This window comes from Lontra canadensis, unplaced genomic scaffold (genome assembly GCF_010015895.1).
Source record: "Lontra canadensis isolate GAN:19392208 unplaced genomic scaffold, GSC_riverotter_1.0 scaffold1083, whole genome shotgun sequence".
Lineage (NCBI taxonomy): Eukaryota > Metazoa > Chordata > Mammalia > Carnivora > Mustelidae > Lontra > Lontra canadensis.
Window position 1 is genome coordinate 515 of NW_022632067.1, and position 13,979 is coordinate 14,493.

Here is a 13,979-nt window from a genome sequence, read left to right on the forward strand (position 1 = left end):
GGCACATTCACACATGCGCACACACACGCACACACTTGGCATCTCACACGCGGCAGCTCAGCAGATTTGCCATCTGTTCTCCCGGGCCATCCAACTCTCCTTGGGCCACCAAACCTCCTCCAGCACCAGCGGCACCGTCCTCGATCCCTCTAGGTCCTGCGCCCTGACCCCTGTGCAGTAGCCCGCTGTTGGGTCTGTATTAGGGCGGGACATGCTCCCGGGAGAGAAGCTGGTCACCATCTCGCTGCTGCTCCCGATCTCTGACACAGCCCTGGAAGGTCCCATGAGGACCAGGCCAGGCGTGGCTCCCGTCATGACATCTCCCAGGAAGGCAGTCTGACGGGACACCGAGGAGACAGCAGGGTGCTAGGGAAGACACCAGGATTCCAGCCACTCCTGCCTGTCTTTGGCCGGGGAGCCCCAAGATGAGAGACTCTCCCGTGAGGTGACCAAATCCGCAAGCTGGCTGTCCTGACCATCTATTGCTCCCTGATGCCTCTGCTTTCCCCTGTCCGGAACCACCTGGGGCCCTGGCAGTGTCCATTATGGGTGGCTCCGCCATGTTTGCAACTCAGCACATGCTGGCCTGCCTTCTTCTCCCAGTCAGGAGGCTGAGCGGCCCGACTTACCTATTTGGTGACATTTGTCTCCACGCATGGCAGGTCCATGACCAGGATCGTCATTTCCAGAGATGCCTGATCCTGGACACAAGGAGCAGGACCATGTGCTCAGCTCTGTGGCCCCAGGGTCAGGCCTAACTGCCTATGGGACCAGGGGTCCAGGGTCCGGGAGGGAGTGTGGTCTCTCCGGGAGGGTAGGCACCTACTGACACATTCCATCGTCTGGTAACCCAGTTTACGGCCCACCACCCGTGCCAACCAGATCCCAGGTCCAGCCACGCTCACCCTCACCATCCACTCCAGACCCTCCTGCTTCCTGACACCAACCGCGCCCTATGGGCCCACACACCGGTTAGTAGGCAAGTTAAGCCATTGACGTTTATTGAGATGATTGGTATGTTGGGTGTGAAATCCCTCAGAGTCACTCTCTGCTCTAGAGTATTACGTATATTAATCATAATACAAAGTCGACTGATTCTTTGTGCGATGTGTTGTCCCTGTTCTTTTTAATATTCCTCTGGATGGTTCGACTTTCCATTTCTGTTTCCGTTTTACCTTACACTCCGGGTTCCTGAAACAGCTTTCTTTCTCCACGTTTTCCTAAGTGACTGTTCACTCCCGGCTGTCACGCTTCAGGGGTGCCCCTTCGTTCCCGCTGATCGCCAGGATTAATAACGGCCATTCCGTGTAACCAGGGAGCCTGTTCTCCTTGACTCTCTCTTCTTACCCCATTCTGTAGTCCCATGACCTCTGCTTCCTCTGCACTGACAGAGGAAGGCTGGATATTTAGCCCTACATAGTAGGAGCTTGGGGTCATCACTCCCAAAATTAAACACCTGCCAAACTGGAAACCAACCACATTTCGTAGCCCCTCAGAAAACTGCGGTCACCGAAGTGACAGTCCCAAATCCGCTGAGCCTGGGGGACCCTGCCCAGCCCACGGGAAAACACGCTTACCTGGAGCAGAAGCTGCTGGAGCTGTAAACCGGGAGGAGCTCTAACACGCAATTTTGACAACGTGCCGGAGGCTGGTGTGAGCTGCAGTGCTCGGGAATCTCCCGTTCTCACAAGAGTCCGCATCCAGCCCCCAGCACTTGGCCACCAAGCCCTTTCTTTTGCTTTTGGAAGGATAACTGCTGAAAGTGCCACCAAACACACCCTCCGCCCTAGGAGCAATGCACAGGAAAGATGCGAGCTACAACAGCAGACAAAAGCAAGGACACTCAAGAATGTGAACCCTAAGGAAGCAGAGCTGCAGCCAACATTACAGCGTCCAACCCCAGGCCAGGTAGCATGAATCCTCATGCCCAAGGCCTATTTACAGCAGTTCCTGCTAACCAGCTCCACACGTCGGCTTTCAGCCACAATTACAAGATGTGCCAAAGCCAAGAAAACAGTTTTGAGGAGGGAAAGCACGCATGAGGACAAGACCTATGTAACAGATATATCACAGTCATTAGAGAGGGAGGTGACAGGACTAGGATCGGGACACGAAGAACCCAGTGGAAAATGCAGATGACACGCGAGAACACATACATAATGTGAGCATAGAGATGAAAACTCTGAGAGTCAAATGGAAATGCTGGAAGCCAAAACCAGTGTGGCAGAGATGACAAAGGCTGGAGAGGGCCCATCAGTGGATTCGAGACACATTCGGAAAGACTCGGTGAGTTTGAAGACGGGTCAGTAGAAATCTCCCCAGCCGAAAAACAAAGCCAAAAAACAATGAGAAAACAGAACAGCATATCCAAGAATGGTGGGAAGGTGATGTGAAATAACATACAGATAGTTGGAAGACCAAAAGGAAGAGGACAGAACGCCAACAGAAGAATCGCCTGACATATTAACGGCTAAGACCTTTCCAATGCTACCGATAGACATCACTGGCAAGACTCTGGAAGCTTAGAGAACACTACGCGTACCACCACCAAAACGAACAAGATGAACACAAACACAGGCACACACACAGACATTTTACCTACACCTAAGCGTGTTCAAGTCACAGAAAATCAGAGAAAACTTTAAGGAACCCGTGCAAAGGAAATAGCAGGGGAATTACAGTGCACTTCACGTCAGAAACCATGCAAGCCAAAGGAGTGTAACGAAACCTGTCACGGGTTGGAAGACAGATCGCGCCAACCTAGAATCCCGTACCCGGAGGAATTATCCTTCGAGGTACAGCAGAGCACAGCTTTGAAAAAGCACATAACGTGTAACCTCCATTTCGTCCACTATTGATTGAACTTTCCTTGACTATTGAGTGTATGACAAAATACATCCCACACGTTTGCGGTATAAACTCCCATCTCCTTTACAATTCCCAGTAAGCGACACCGAAAAGGTACATTAAAAGAACTGCAAGGATGCTCTCTTGATGTAGTTATCGGCACGTTCTACACAGCCACACCTTTCCAACACCACAGATGCACCGGAGGTGCCACCGCTCCCTGCACATCAGCATCCACCAGCCACCCGCACGTGCCTCCGGGCGCCTCTCCCCACCGGCCCCTGCATCCCCACGCAGCAGGGCCCCGAGCTGCTCCACGCAGGGACTGGGGACAGTAGGCCTTTCCCAGCATGAAGGCTCTGTCACTTCTGCCTTCGTCTTGAGGAAAGTCACCCTGCCCGCTCTCCATCAGGCAGCGCTCCGCCCAGACAGCCAGGTCCTGGGGCCGCCTCCACCCGGAGCTCGCCCGAGGTCCCTCTGCCCCCAGATGCTTCTCCTGAGGTAGTCCCTGACCGGACCCTCAAGAGCAGCTTGGGAAAGTGCCAGAACACTGTCCATCCAGGCACTCCCTGCTCCTACCCGCGTCCTGACAGGCGTCTTCCGGGAAGGGGTGACGAGTGTGGAACATGCCAGAAGCCTCACTTGCGCGGAGGCTGCAGTGTGACCCAGGAACCTTCTGCCACGCCCACCCCACCCCTCTCCTCCCTGCGGAATCAGGTGGACCGAAGTGTGGGCGCGGAGGGGCTGGGACACCCGCAGCTAAGCCCACACCCGGCCCCGGGCAGTGCCTGCCCTCGCAGCGAGGTCTCGCGGCTAGTCGTGGAGGTTTCGCGTCCACAAGGGCTGGGGGAACTCAGAGTCGCTTCTTCCGAGGAGCAGCGCCGGGCAGAAGGGAGTCCCCGGGGACACGGGGGACTCTGCCACGTTCGCCAGCTCGCACCCGCGCACCCCGCAGCTCCCTCCGCCAGCACTCCTGGGACAGGACCACAGGTGTTGGCACAGCGTGGGAATGACAAAGGGACAAAACACCGCCCGACACGGACAGCCCCAAGGGCGGGCAGAGGAAAGGCAGCCCCGGCAGCCCGTGAGGAGAGGGCCGAGCGCGGTGGCGCAGGCTCTGCTCCGCGTCTGCGAGACCAGGAGGACGAGACCAAGCTCCGCCGCAGCCAGTGGCCCGAAAGGAGGAAGCGCAGAGCCAGGGCCGAAGCGCTCTCCGAGGGTCCTGCCGGGGCTGCGACCCCCGGGCAGAGAGACGCCCGGGACACGCCCCCCGCCCCCTCCCCGCGCGCCCACCGCCGGCCGCGCCCAGGACCTCCGGACCCCAACCTGCCACCGCGCCCCTCCCCCGTCCCAGAGACACCCAACCTTCTGTCAGCGACGATCGTGCTGCGGGCCTGCGACGAAAGTCCCCGGAAACCTCTGGAACGTTTCCCGCCTCCCGGCTCCGTGAGGGCGGGGTCTTCGGTGCCTGCCGAACCTTCTGGAATCCCGCGCATGTGAGAGCGCATGCGCACGTGCGTGCACTCGCAGGGCCCCATGGGAGTTGGGCGCGCCCCCGGAGACCGCCTCTGGGTCGCGCTCCAGCTGTGGGACGCGCGACTGTGGTGCGGAGGGTCGTCTGGCTCAGCTGCTGCGGCTGTGCCTCGAACCCCGCTGTGCCCGCCGCCTCAGGCCCCGAAGCCCAGGGCTCCAGAAGGTTCTCTGTGGTCGTCGAGGGTCGGGTGTGGAAGGTGGGCTGAGGGAGCCGGCCGGTGGGAGCGGGAAGGGACTGCGGGGGCGGGGGCGGGGGGCAGGCCCTGCGCAGGGCCAGGAGCGGCTGCCATGTAGGGGGCGTCCTCGCGGGGTGGGGACAGCAGCGGGGATGGGCGGGTGGGGGGGTGGGGGGGGTGGGGGTTGGCGGCGCCGGGCAGGCGGGGAAGCTTCTCCCCCGAGGCGAGGCGGGCCGTGTGCACCCGCGGCCCCGCCCCCAGTGGGTGCTCCCCACAGACGGGCGGCCGCTCCCCCTCAGCCAGGTGCTCCCCCTCACACCGGCCGCCTCTCCTCCAACAACCACCGCCGCTCCCTGACAGGCAGGCGCTGCCCTCAGACAGGCGCTCCTCCGTCCAGCAGGCGGCCGCCTCCCTCAGGCAGCTGCTCCCTGTCCCTGCACGGCGACGTCCACCTCGGCCAAGCGCTCACGCACGCCCCCCATAGGGGGCCACCATCCCCTGCCACAAGGTGCTTCCCCCCTACAGAGACAGCGGCCCCCCCACAGCCAGGTGGTGTCACCAGACAGGTTGTCGCGCCCCCGCAGCCAGGCGCTCCCCGCTGGGCCAGGCGGCCCCTCTCCGGTGCTCGCCCCCGTGACCGGCGGCCGCTTCCTTGGGCAGATGCTTCCCCCAGAGACAGTGGCCCCGAGCAGACGGCCGCGCCCCTGCCGGACAGGCGGGTTGGTCCCCACAGGGGCTCCCCCACCCCCACCCCAGTTCAGGCAGGGACGCGCCCTCAAGAAGGCCGCCACCGCCTGTCAGGAAGGGCATCTCCCCACACACAGGTGGACGCCCCTCATGCAGGTGGCCAGCCGCCCTCAGGAAGGCGGCCCCGCACCCCTGCCCCTCAGGAAGGCGCCCGATGCCCACACACCCCTTTCCCAGCACCTCACGCAGGTGCTTCCCCTCGGGCAGGCGCCAACTCACCCTCAGCCTGTCACCTCTCGCCTCAGCGCAGAGCTCCCCCCGCTCTCAGGCAGGTGGCCTCCCCCACGCCCAGGGATGGCCCCAGTCAGGCAGGTGCCAGGCTGCCCCCAGTCAGGCTCCCCGTCCAGCGGGACACACGTCCTGCCCCATGCAGTGAGGCGTCCCCTGAGCACCGAGGACTGGTCCTGACCCTGAAAAGGCAGGTGGGGCTTCCAGGGAGACAAGCTGCTGGCGCAGGGCACGAGGGTTCCTGCAGGACCCCGGGCACGCACATGTCGGGGTGCAGGTCGGGCCCCAGGGGAGCCTGGGGCAGAGGCAGGCGCTGCTCGTGCCTGGGGGCCGCCCTGGAACAGAGGGCCAGGGTCCGGGCTCAGCGTGGGGTGGCCCCAGGCAGTCCGTGGCCTGCACGTCGGGGCCACCTGATTCCGCAGAGGCGGGGTGGGGGGAGAACGTTCCTGGGGCACACTGTGGCCGGTGTGCAAGGAGCCTTCTGGCAACTTCCATGCTGTAGTCACACCCTGCACCCCACGTTTGTCCAGATGCTGGCGGGAGCAGGACATAGCCAGGTGGACAGTGTCCTGGCACTTTCCCCAGGTTGCTCTTGAGATCAACGGGTGCATAAGGAGGAGCATCTGGGGGCACAGGGGACCTGGGGTGAGCTCCAGGTGGAGGCGGCCCCAGGACCTGGCTGTCTGGGTGGAGCGCTGCCTGGGGGCGAGCAGGTGGCATGACTTCCCGCAAGATGAAGGCGCCAGTGGCGCAGCCTTCATGCTGGGAAAGGCCAAGCCCCAGTCTCCGCATGGAGCAGCTTGGGCCCTGCTGGGCGGGGGTGCAGAGGCAGGTGGGGGGAGGAGCCCAGAGGCGCGAGCCGGTGCGTGCTGCCCCTCCCCGAGGAGCCCGGCTCTCTGGCCCCCTGGCTCCTGCACATACACCGTCGGGGGGGGGGGCGCTCTGTGTACATGGAGCTTGCTGACATGCGACCTGCGTCTCCTCGCCTGTAGGTTCGAGCTCCTGCAGGAGATGATGCTCCTCTGCGCCTTGCTTCTAGCCGGCGGCTGGCCATTGGTCATGTCTGAACGTATACATTGTAAGTATATCAAGTCCCTCAGGAATGGGATAAGCATTTACTGTGATATCCTGATCGGAGAAGGGGTTCGAGTGGGAATTTCTGTCATTTTAGCCAGCAGAGACCATTGTCATCAGTGCAGACTGTGGACACGGCGGGGAACTGGGTGTCCCTGAGCTAGGAGACGGCCAGGCCCTTCCTCATCTGGAGCGGGCAGGGGTGGCTGAGTCCAGCAGCCTCTGGCAGGGCGCGGGCCTTTTATGACTCTCAAGCTTCCTGGGCAGATGAGGCTTATCTGCAGAGCGCAGGGTTCCCCCCCTTGGCATCTGGGAACAGGAACAGGCCCCGGCTTCTGCGGAGACGCTCATGCTGCCACAGCAGAGCGGCCTTCAAGGCAGGGGGAGGGTCAGCTGCCAGGGGAGGGCGCAGCCGGTGGTAATGGGGCAGAGATGCGCGAGCCTGATGCTGCTGAGTCTTCCCTCAGGGCCCTACAACATGAGGTGCTACGACTGTTGGACCATCAACAACTTCTACTGTACACAATCTAACTTGTGTCCCTCAAATTTGAGGCGCTGCCTGACAATCTCTGTTCGTAAGTATCTGTCTGTCCTTCCTATGCCTTGTGTAGAGTCCATTATGGGGAGCAAGTCCAGTCGGTTCTTTCTCTGCACCCAGTCCCCGGCCCTTGGCCCGCCCTGCCCCATCCTGGGAGCACATCCCAGGCACTAGGCTCAGCCCAGCAAAGGGCAGTGCGCACCATCGTGGAGAGCCCCACAGTCTGGCGGGGCGGGCTGCAGTGTACACATGTCCTGAGCTGTCTCGCGGGCTCGGGGGTGGCTGCTTCTCTAGGGCTCCAGCCCCTGGCAGGCCCGGTCGTGTGTGTTGACAGCCCTGTGTAACCTGGGTGGTTCCTCGTGGCCCATTAGATTCTGGTCGTTGCCAGAGGCTTCCAGATAAGCAGACCCAGGAAGCAGACACGGCATGGCCCTGTCAGGGCGACACCTACCTCACGCAGATGCCAAGACCAAGTGTGGGCTCAGGCAGAAAAGTCAGGCAGTCGGGACCTTCCAGCATGCTCTCGCCTCTCACTCAGAGGCTCTCGGGCCCTGAGAAAGGCGCCCCACTCCCCAGGGCCCTAAGCTGAGCAACGTGAAGCACCGGCGGCCAGTGACCACTTGTCACCCCAGAAAGACTCCACACACGTGCCCCAGGGGTTCTGGGCAACGGTGCCAGCGCAGTCGGTGGGGAAAGATCGCCTCTTCAAGTGCATCGGGCGAAAATTCATCTTCAGCTAAACCTCAACTGGGATTCAAAAATTCCCTCCGAAGGACCATGGGCTAAGTGTAAAAGGTACAATCTATGACTTTGAGGAAGAGAGAGCGCCGAGGAGAACATCGTTGGTGTCGGGGGCTAAGCAAAGAGGGCCTGGCCTGGCCTCCAGAGCGGGACCCACAGAAGGGAATTGGTGGTGTGGGACGCCCAGCAATGAGAAGCGCTTCTGTGCAGAAGGCCCTGTTCGGAGGATGGAAAGGCAGGCTCCGGGCGGGAGGACAAGCGTGCAGACCGCATACCCAACAAAAGACCGCTGTCCTGAGCACACACAGAGCTCTCGCAGTTCAACAGCAAAAATGCAGCCCCTCCCGCTAGAACGAGGCCAAAGACATGAAGAGATATTTCACCGATGCGGAGTCGCACGTAGCAGATAAACCCATGAACGGATTTTCAACATCTTGGGCCACTGGCAAAATGACCATTGACACACACAGTCAGGCGTCCTGAATCCGAGTGGCCAAAGTCAAAGAGAGTGACCACCCCAGATGCTGGCCAGGACGGTAAAGAAACCAGATTCTCACACAGCGCCAGTGACAGTGAAGACTGGGGCAGCCGAGACGGGGTCCGGTTTCTTACAAACGGAATGCGCGGCTACTCTACGTGCCTGGAAAGGCACTTCTGAGGGTTTCCCAGAGTAACTAAGTAAAACGGCTGCTCATAGCAGATGAACGTGCAACGCGCCCGGCCGGGGAGCATCCCGGCTGTTCTGCAGCGCGTAAAGGGTACAGAAGCCATGGGACGGCCGCCCTGCGGGTGCTCCCACCAGTAAAGAGGAGCAAGTGCCGATCCGCCGGCCTGAGCGAATGTCTGGGGCTTCTGTAGAACGAGGGAGGGTGAACCCCAGGAGTGACCGTCCGTGGTCCCAGTTGAGGCCGTGCTCGAAATGACCAACTTAGAGAAGCGGACCCCAGGTTAGTTCTGTGCGCGTGCGGACGAGGGTCCGTGGCTGGCATCTGGGCGGCAAAGACGTCAGTGGGTCCGTCTGAGGGAGGAGTGCGGCGATACAACTGACCGTTTGAAAGCCAGTGCCCTGGCTGTGACAGCGCGCCGTGCTCTTGCCAAATGTTCCTTTGCAAGTGACTGAGCAACGCTACACAGGAGCTTTCTGTATTTCCTGCGAGTGCTTTGAATATGCAGTTGTTGTCCTTTCTGATGGAGGCATCATACTCCGTAGTGCATGTGGGCCACATCTTCCTTATCCATTCGTCCGTTGAAGGGCATCTTGGTTCTCTCCACAGTTGGGCGACCGTGGCCATGGCTGCTATAAACACTGGGGTACAGATGGCCCTTCTTTTCACTCCGTCTGTATCTTTGGGGGAAAATACCCAGTAGTGCAATGGCAGGGTCCTAGGGAAGCTCTATTTTTAATTTCTTGAGGAATCTCCACACTGTTCTCCAAAGAGGCTGCACCAACTTGCATTCCCACCAACAGTGGAAGAGGGTTCCCATTTCTCCACATCCTCTCCAACACATGTTGTTTCCTGTCTTGCTAATTTTGGCCATTCTGAGTGGTGTAAGGTGGTATCTCAATGAGGTTTTAATTTGAATCTCCCTGATGGCTAGTGATGATGAATATTTTTTCATGGGTCTGATAGCCATTTGTATGTCTTCATTGGAGAAGTGTCTGTTCATATCTTCTGCCCATTTTTTGATATGATTGTCTGTTTTGTGTGTGTTGAGTTTGAGGAGTTCTTTATAGATCCTGGATATCAACCTTTTGTCTGTACTGTCACTTGCAAATATCTTCTCCCATTCCGTGGGTTGCCTCTTTGTTTGCTTGACTCTTTCCTTTGCTGTGCAGAAGCTTTGGATCTTGATGAAGTCCCGAAAGTTCATCTTCGCTTTTGTTTCCTTTGCCTTTGGGGACATGTCTTGAAAGAAGTTGCTGTGGCTGATGTCGAAGAGGTTACTGCCTATGTTCTCCTCTAGGATTCTGATGGATTCCTGTCTCACGTTGAGGTCTTTTATCCATTTCGAGTTTATCTTTGTGTACGGTGCAAGAGAATGGTCGAGTTTCATTCTTCTGCGTATAGCTGTCCAGTTTTCCCAGCACCATTTATTGAAGAGACTGTCGTTTTTCCACTGTATATTTTTTCCTGTTTTGTCAAAGATTATTTGGCCATAGAGTTGAGGGTCCATATCTGGGCTCTCTACTCTGTTCCACTGGTCTATGTGTCTGTTTTTATGCCAGTACCATGCTGTCTTGGTGTTCATAGCTTTGTAGTAATGCTTGAAATCAGGTAACGTGATGCCCCCAGTTTTATTTTCGTTTTTCAACATTTCCTTAGAGATCTGGGTTCTCTTCTGGTTCCATACAAATTTTTGGATTATTTGCTCTAGCTCTTTGAAAAATACCGGTGGAATTTTGATCGGAATGGCATTAAAAGTATAGATTGCTCTAGGCAGTATAGACATTTTAACAATGTTTATTCTTCCGATCCAAGAGCATGGAATGGTCTTCCACCTTTTTGTATCTTCTTCAATTTCTTTCATGAGTGCTCTGTAGTTCCTCGAGTACAGATCCTTTACGTCTTTGGTTAGGTTTATTCCCAGGTATCTTATGGTTCTTGGTGCTATAGTAAATGGAATCGATTCTCTAATTTCCCTTAGTGGAAAAGCAATTAAAAATGTACGTGGTTAGATGGTGAAGCCCAGTAGACGTAACGTGGCTGTTCTCCCCAAATTAATCTAAGAACGTCCTGCTCCAGTCAGAGTCTCAGTAGGTCAGTGTGTGTGTGTGTGTGTGTGTGTGTCTGTGTCAGTGTGTCTGTGCAGAGACATACAAGTTGAACTAAATACTGGGATGTTATGGAGTTATGAAGGGCAGGAGTGCCCGAGACAATCTTGTGGGAGAGGAGAAAAACTGGAGGATGGCGCTCTTAACTCGCAAGATGATTTATACCATTTTGTCAATTCAGACAGTCTGATGTTGGTGTCAAGGTTGAAGAATAGACCTTTAGAGGGGGAAGGAGATCTCAGGTGTGTCTGGTTTCATGCTTTCTGATGACTTCGGCCCTGCAGGTTTAAGGAAAGAGGCTTGTCTGCACTCACAGCTGGTGGGAGATGGGACCTCAGTGACCGTATGTACTTTACACCAAAGAAGCAGCTTTGGGTGTCTTGTGGATCTCTTTGTAAATACAAAAAGAGCGAGGGGGTCGTGGGCATTTATCCAAAGAATAGTGATCCGAAGGGGCACATGCACCCCAATGTTTATAGCAGCAGTGTCCACAATCCCCGAAATACGGAGTGCCCAGAGAATGAATAGAGATGGCGTGTGTGTGTGTGTGTGTGTGTGTGTACACACATAATGGAGTATTACTCAGCCGTCAAAAGAATGAATCTTGCCATTTGCAATGACATGGATACAACCAGAGGGTATTATGCTCAGAGAAATGAGTCACTCAGAGAGACAAATGCCACATGATTTTACTGATATGTGTAATTTAAGAAACAAAACAGATGAATGTAGGGGAAAGGAAGGAAAAACAAAATAAGCTGAAAGCCGAGAGGGAGAGAAACCATATGAGACTCTTAACTGCAGGAGATAAGCTGAGGGTTCCTGGAAGTGAGGGATGGGGACGCGGTGACTGGACGATGAGCATTAAGGAAGCCTCTGGCTGGATGAGAACTGGCTGTGGTTCACACCTGATGAGTCATGGGGTTCTACATCTGACACTCGTAATACCGTAGACGTTCCCTGAATTGGATTTAAAGAAGATAAATTTTAAGATGTCAGCTGAAGGGAAACAGAAGAATATCTTTGTATCCTTGGATAATTATGAACTTAAGAAAAGCGAACAATATAGTGCTGATCTCATGTGGCCAAAGTGGCAGGTGTGATTACATAAAAAGTCAACACTTCTGCCCCCGAGAAGACACTGCGGAGACAGTGAAAATGATGCCAGAGATGAAGAGAGAGCACTTGAAGGCGCTCTGCTGAGGGGCTGTACCCGGTGTATAAAATGACCTTCGTCCTACAGATCGACAGTTGAACAAGCAGATCACTGCATAGAAATTCGAGCAAAACGGCTTGAAGGATGTTACCAGAAGATGATACCCACATGGGCAGTAAGTCTACATAAAGAAGCTCAACATCACCGTTTTTGGTGGAAACGCCAGTCTGAGCCTTGATGCGGCACCCCAAAGGCAATGGTTCCGCGTTCACAAACGCCTAGTCACGGGTGGCAAGACGTCGAAGTGTCCACCACCCTGTGGAGCGTGAATAGGTACGACGGGCCTGGCAACGTGTTCAGCAGCATCTGCTGCAGCCATGCGTCCGCACCCTAAGGACGCGGCATTATCAGCTCTAAAGAATCCTGCACGCTCGCCTCCGGATGAGGCCCAGAATATCCCTTGTCATGCTCCTTGGGGATAGACAAGAGCCAGAAACAGCCCTGACGCAGGGGTGGGTTTCCCGAACACGAAGCAGGCAGGAGGAGCCAGACACCAAAACGACAATGCAGGAGTCCGTAATCACAACGTCCAACAACAACAACAACGTTCAAGGACGGACGAAGTTGACACACAGGCTTACACGCCGAGACACTTCTTATCTTTGGCGTTGGCTGCTCGTCATGCCTGACGGAGGAAGAAAAGCGGGAATGAGGGTTTTCATCCAGTTCTGTTTCTGGACTTTGACGCTGCCTATATCGTTACGAACTCTTCCTGGAAACCCCCTCGGCGGCCGACCACAGGATGGTACGGAACTTTCAAGAGTCCTTCATGTGGCAAAGAAAGAAAACAAGTGCCTGGAGCCGGATGTTCGTTCCTTCTCTGTAACCCCGGAGCCGTGAACGGCACATCAGCTGCGGCAAGTCCCAGGAAACAAGTCGCGGGTCAACACGGGTCCCCGGGGGCAGGCTCATGAGCGAGAGCCGAGGACTCGAGCTCAAGGACTCGCGAAGGAGGCCTCAGAGGGAGCCTGGCTCCAGCGGCACTGGCTGGTCGAGGCTGTTGGGTGTGCCCGCCACTGAGGTGATCACAGTCACTGTGGGACCCTCGTTGGGACAGAGCGTCCAGTCTGTGCTGGGGAGCAGGTTGGCACTGAGCGTGCATCGCCAGTTTCTGTGTTGGGCCAAGAGCTGGGAACATGTGGCCGAGGGGCCGCTCCAACTGCAGAAAATCAGGTGAGGCCACACTTCCGGGGCGCTCCGCGCCAGGGGCTGTGTGATCCTGTGGGACAAGAGCCACGGTGTTTCTAGAGCCCTGGGAGTCGTAGCGCAAGTAACGAGCTGGGCATGTCATGCGTGCGGCTCATGCCAAGGTGCCCAGCGACCATCGGGGACAGCCCGAGGCAGAGGTGAGGTGGCAGTGCAGACAGAAAAACGTTTCCAGGAGAAGCTGTTCAAGGAGGAAACAGAACCTCTAGAGGCCTCACTTGGACATTCTTTACCAGCGAAGAATTCGAGGCAACGGAGAAGCTTTTGCGGATGTAGAAGGTGGGCACGGCGCTAGTTAGACTGGGTGAGGTGTGCGTTGGTACTCGCAAGCAAAGCCTGACATCAATGATTTTCATGTCTGTATCTCTAGGTTTGAACGAACGGGAACTCCTTGTTTACAAGAACTGTACGAGCAACTGCACGTTCGTGTATCCATCCGAAGTTCCCCCTGAAGCCCCGAGAGTCTTGAGGACTAATAGTTTCTATTTTGTTCGTTGTTGTAACACTATTAATTGCAATGATGGAGGACCCAGTTCTCTGGAGAAGGATATCACCCTGGAGCATACAATTGAGGAGACTCTGTCAGGGACCAGGCGCGCGGGGGAGTCAGCATTTTTCCTGGGTGCTGCCTCCATCCTAGTCAGCAACGCACTGACGTGAGAAGCCCTCGTGGAGGGTCCCCCCCCCATTCCTCAGAGCAAGTTCACGATCCGTCCCTCCCTCATGAGCCGGGGGCCCTGACCACATGGCTCCCAGGTGGCGGGTTACCCCTTTGCAGCCTACTTGGAGAGAGAAATAAAGAGCATCGTTGTTTGGACTCTGCTGCCCTGGAGGTTTCTTTGTGGCTTTAGCGTTCGATCCGTTTGTTCCTCTTCAGTCATCATCTCACAAGTAGACCAA

General features: G+C 56.6%; 1 protein-coding gene across 1 annotated transcript; it reads left to right on the top strand.

The window, feature by feature from the left end:
* Positions 1–7,026: 7,026 nt before the first annotated feature.
* GML (glycosylphosphatidylinositol anchored molecule like) lies at positions 7,027–13,739 on the top strand. Its single transcript, XM_032850861.1, has 2 exons — positions 7,027–7,180; positions 13,450–13,739. The coding sequence occupies exons 1-2, from the start codon at positions 7,027–7,029 to the stop codon at positions 13,737–13,739; spliced, it is 444 nt and encodes a 147-aa protein (XP_032706752.1).
* Positions 13,740–13,979: the final 240 nt, after the last annotated feature.

Excerpts from the sequence above, each read along its gene's own strand:
- GML (XM_032850861.1), top strand. The coding sequence starts at position 7,027 with ATGGGGCAGAGATGCGCGAGCCTGATGCTGCTGAGTCTTCCCTCAGGG. Across the intron at positions 7,181-13,449 it reads CTGCCTGACAATCTCTGTTC|GTTTGAACGAACGGGAACTC; the intron begins GTAAGTATCTGT and ends CTGTATCTCTAG.